This window comes from Oratosquilla oratoria, chromosome 40 (genome assembly GCF_046742065.1).
Source record: "Oratosquilla oratoria isolate Oo_2021 chromosome 40, ASM4674206v1, whole genome shotgun sequence".
Lineage (NCBI taxonomy): Eukaryota > Metazoa > Arthropoda > Malacostraca > Stomatopoda > Squillidae > Oratosquilla > Oratosquilla oratoria.
In genome coordinates, this window is record NC_134816.1 from 27,799,130 (window position 1) to 27,804,129 (window position 5,000).

The 5,000-nt window shown below is 39.8% G+C and overlaps 1 protein-coding gene across 2 annotated transcripts in view; it reads left to right on the forward strand.

The window, feature by feature from the left end:
• Positions 1–5,000, forward strand: part of LOC143020730 (inactive phospholipase C-like protein 2) — a 208,285-nt gene that overhangs the window by 410 nt on the left and 202,875 nt on the right. For both annotated transcript variants that reach the window (XM_076177430.1, XM_076177431.1), the window contains exon 1: positions 1–876. This exon is cut by the window's left edge and continues 410 nt beyond it. Coding sequence is in view for 1 of the 2 variants with exons in the window: in XM_076177431.1 (XP_076033546.1) it covers positions 621–876 (256 nt within the window). In the remaining variant the exon portion in view is untranslated. The remainder of the gene's footprint in view (positions 877–5,000) is intronic.

Here is a 5,000-nt window from a genome sequence, read left to right on the forward strand (position 1 = left end):
AAACACAGACAACTCGGAGCATCTACCAATCTCCCCCTTGCAACGTCTTCATCGCCCCCTTCAAGGACCACCACGTCCTCCTCGAGTTCCTCATCCTCGAACTTCGTCTTCCTGCAGAAGGAGGACCTTCGCATAGGAGCACCACCGCCCACCCACTCGTTCACGCCCACGCCAGGAGGACCTCCCACACCCACTCCATCAACCCCCGCCCACGGACCCACTTTGCCATGGGAATGGTAGCCAAATTGAGGAGAGGCTTGAGATTAGTGTCCACAGAGTCAAGCCCGTTTTCCCAAAAGTGTCTTTTGGAAAAGAGCCTTTAGAGTTCAACATGAATATAAAGAACAGAAACACAGGCTAATAAGAACCTATTTATTTGAAAAAGAAAAAGTGTGCGATTTTAAATTAAAGGAGCCCTAGGCTTTCTCGTATATATATATATATATACATACATATATATATATATATATATATATACATATATATATGTATGTGTGTATATATGCATAGGCATATATACATGTATACACATGCATATATACGTATATATGTATATATATGTTCACTCGCTTTCTGTAAACAAACGACCCTGGACTGATATCGGGTCTTTGGAATAGTATATGTTGTGCAAAACTTGTGTTTCTACGTCACCGGAAGTTCTGCGTGCGTGTGTGAGTGCGTGCGTGCGTGTGTGCGTGCGTGCGTGTGTGTGTGTGCGTGTGGATGTGCGTGTGGATGTGGAGCCACATCATCCATCCAGCGTGACACTCATCACACTCAAAGGAATGTCTCCGTTCCACAAAATGCCTGAACGGAATCCTGAAGACGAAGGAGAAGAAGAGGAAGAAGAGGAAGAATACAAAAGCCAACGAGTCGGTAAGTAAATAAAGAAATATTTTCTTGTTATCGTTCTTTCCATTAAATACACATTCCGTCCACATCAAAAGCTTTCTATCGCGTTTTGTGACACGATGATCTATTTCTTTAATCATAGCTTCATGATGTCACGCAAACAACTAAATGTAATCTATTAATTTAATACACATTCCGTCGACATCAAACGCTCTCTGGGACGTTTTGTGACGTCATGTCGACATGATGTTCTTTTTTTTTAATCAAAGTTCCATGACGTCACACAAACGACTAAATGTAATATGTTTCAAGAGTTATATACGAAAGAATAATTAATTGTTCCATAGGCATCTAGGATAGGGATAAGTGTCTTTCATATAAATATTATTTACCGTCAAATGAAGGGTGTAATAAATAGGGCCCGTATGTGTCAACAGGTACGAGTATGTTATGACAATAGATTTCAAACCTGATCATCCCATTTCACAATCACCCCGCCGACGACTAACCAAATATTTTATAATGTACATCTTCAATTCTAATGTTTTACATCCACCAAGTAATGTAGTTATCACCATCAATACACTGTGAAATGTGCAGATCTTGTATGTGATAATACTATGCATAAATACACACACGGATGTAATTATGGATAGGTATAACACACAAACACACACATACGCACACACACACACACACACACACACACACACACACACACACACACACACACACACACACACACACACACACACACACACACACACACACACACACACACACACACATACACACACACGTACGCACACACATACAGTGATGTTCATTATGCACATAAATGATCTACCAGAAAGGGGAAGAAGCTATCTTAAGATGTTTTCTTACGATGCAAAAATATTGAGAAAAATAGAGAAGAACGACGGAGGGATGCAGCTAAAGGACGATCTACTTAAGTTTTATGAAAGATATTAAGATTATGTATGAACCCTAATACAATTAAGTCAAAACGATTGAACGTTTTATGAGAAGAAACAATGAGGACGGTAACTGAAAAAAGAAAAGAAGTGTAGCAATGGATTCAAGACAAATACATAAATGAGTCAAAAGCTCATAAACATGGTTGGTGGATGGTTACAGAAAAATACAAGAATCTCAAGATTTAGCTTTAAATATGCATCAGCAGTCTGGAGGTTTATATAAGAAGGAAGACATAGTCAAGGTGATGGCTGCATCTACTCTTTGACATCCCCCAAGGGACTGGTGAATCACACACACAGAGTCTAGTCTCCTCAACCGTCATGTGTTAGAGTGTAGGAGGGTTAATCTCTTTTATCTATGCATATGAGGTCCAGATATGGGTCTTCTTGTATGGGTGGGCTCGTAACCTTCCCTGTCAGATCCAGGGCGGCCAGGGTGGTGGCAAATGAAGCAGAAAACTCGCCGAGCCAAGTCTGGGATGAACCTGCAGCGGGGTGTCCGTGTGGTCGCCTGGAATATTCTCTCCGTCTCCTAGTACGATTGATTACCCTTTTATCGGCAGAGCTCAGGAGACTTAGCACGGATACAGAGACTCTCTCTGAGACGAGGAAACCGGGCAGTGGTGAGACCAGTAGCAAGGGTTACACCTATTACTGGTCTGTGCGCAGTTATGGGGCCTATATCTCATGGGTGGGTGACGGGAAGAGTGAGGGTTAATTAGATATACATAGTCGATTATAACCTCCCATTATTGTAGGAGAGAGTCAGATGTTTCTTAACTGTGTTATTTCTGAAGAAGCCCTGCTGGGTGAAACGTCAGATATATTGGATCCCATACTCTGCGTTTGGCCTCTCGACTACAGTGCTGTTGCAGTCGTTGCTGCTTTATCTCACTTCCCATTATATTGGTTACTCAGGTGAATAAGAAAGATGATGGTAAGGCTGAAGCATACCTTGGGCTTCCTTTATTATTATTATTATTACAGTATTCCCAACTTGAAGAAAAGGACATGCTTTATGTCAGTCTTGACTCTACAGTAGACTAGTGACAACCTCTGGAAATATTTTATGTTTCATACGAATTCATTTTGGTCATTAGCAGTGACAGAAGAGGATATGAAGAATTTGTGTGTCTTCATATTTCTAGAATCAAGAACATTAACAAATCTCTTCTTACAATTTTTTGCTGAATTCAGAAAGCTGAGAATTCCTGGTTCCTGATTCCAGAGAAGAGAGCCGCACTGTTGAATATGATATAGCAATGCCGAAGTTTTGGCAAAGAAAATCGATAATATCCTTGTTAGTACTTGATGGAATATCCTACAAAGCTGCAGGGTTTATTGTAGTACTTAGTTCTTCGGGATCGGTGTTAGGTTTTTTTGTCGCAACACGCAAGCAGAGTATCAAGACTAGGAGAATCACAGGATATAAACCATCATGTAAATCATCATGTAAACCATCATGTAAACCATCATCTAAACCATCATGTAAACCATCATCTAAACCATCATCTAAACCATCATCTAAACCATCATCTAAACCATCATCTAAACCATCATCTAAACCATCATCTAAACCATCATCCAAACCATCATGTAAACCATCATCTAAACCATCATGTAAACCATCATCTAAACCATCATATCAACCATCATCTAAACCATCATGTAAACCATCATCTAAACCATTATCTAAACCATCATCTAAACCATCATGTAAACCATCATGTAAACCATCAACTAAACCATCATGTAAACCATCATCTAAACCATCATGTAAACCATCATCTAAACCATCATGTAAACCATCATGTAAACCATCATCTAAACCATCATGTAAACCATCATGTAAACCATCATCTAAACCATCGTGTAAACCATCATATAAACCATCATCTAAACCATCATGTAAACCATCATGTAAACCATCATGTAAACCATCATCTAAACCATCATCTAAACTATCATGTAAACCATCTAGAGCAGTCATTCTCAACGGGGGCGATTTTTGAGCTCAGGGGGGCGAAAAACGTCACCGGTATTGCTTCTAACTGACAAATTTTAAGCCTAATATAAAAGATCTAGCAGCGAAGCACCAGGCCCAAGGATTTCATTAAAACATAACGTGAGTAAAACATTTTAGATTAGTTGTTTATCATTGTTGCAATAATCTTTATTATTATTTTCCAATTAAGGGGGGCGATCCTTTTTTTTTTAATTGAAAAAAGGGGCGATATGGCCATAAAGGTTGAGAAACCCTGATCTAGAGAATCCCAGGAGTAACATGTGTGTTCAGATGTGGAATGATCCTAGATGTAAAATTCTGAAAGCTGCCGAGGAGTGCAGCGGAGAGCATCTACGGTCGAGAAGTGGTGTGGCGTCGAGGAGAATATAAAAGTAAGATTTACTGTCCTCTTGGCTGTGGACCTGGACCAATACGAACTCTGAAAATGCAAATTCGAACTGTTATGAGAACAGACAAGGAGAGTTGTGCAGAAAAAGTAATGAGAATGTCTAGGACCATTTCAATACAAATGACCTTAGACTCGCTCAACTAGAGTATATGACATTGTCAAAACATTTGGACTGACCTGTGTTCTCTGTATTGCCATATGGCTATAATTCATAAAGACGAAGAGGACGCTTGCAGAATCAGTACTCAAGAGCTGTTTGGAATGGGAAGGGAGTGTACATGGAAGTCTGCTCGGAGAAAGAATGGGGGAAGGCGTCGGCGTGTGTGTGAGTGAAGCGACATTGCCCATCACCCCCTCCTTCCCAGCGTATGGTTCCATAGATGATGATGATGATATAAGGAAGCTGACAGGGATAAATGAGAAACTTCCTGAAAGATCGACTCATAAGATCTGTAGTAAAGTACAAGATGTCAGGATGGAGGATACTAACTAGTTGAGCCTTATAATGGTAAGTGGTGGCGTCTGTGGTATTGTTCCTTGATTCAAACGACATGATGGGAGGAACGACAAACTACACTAATCTGTTTATAGACGACGCAAAGACCATGAGGGTGAGAGATGATGATGAAGACTGAAAATTTGTAACAAAAAATATCTAGACACAATATATGACTAGAGCTAACTGTGGAAAAAATAGACATTTGAAATAATTTTTTTTTTAATAAATCATGAGTAATTTACTCGAAGGGAAATGAAG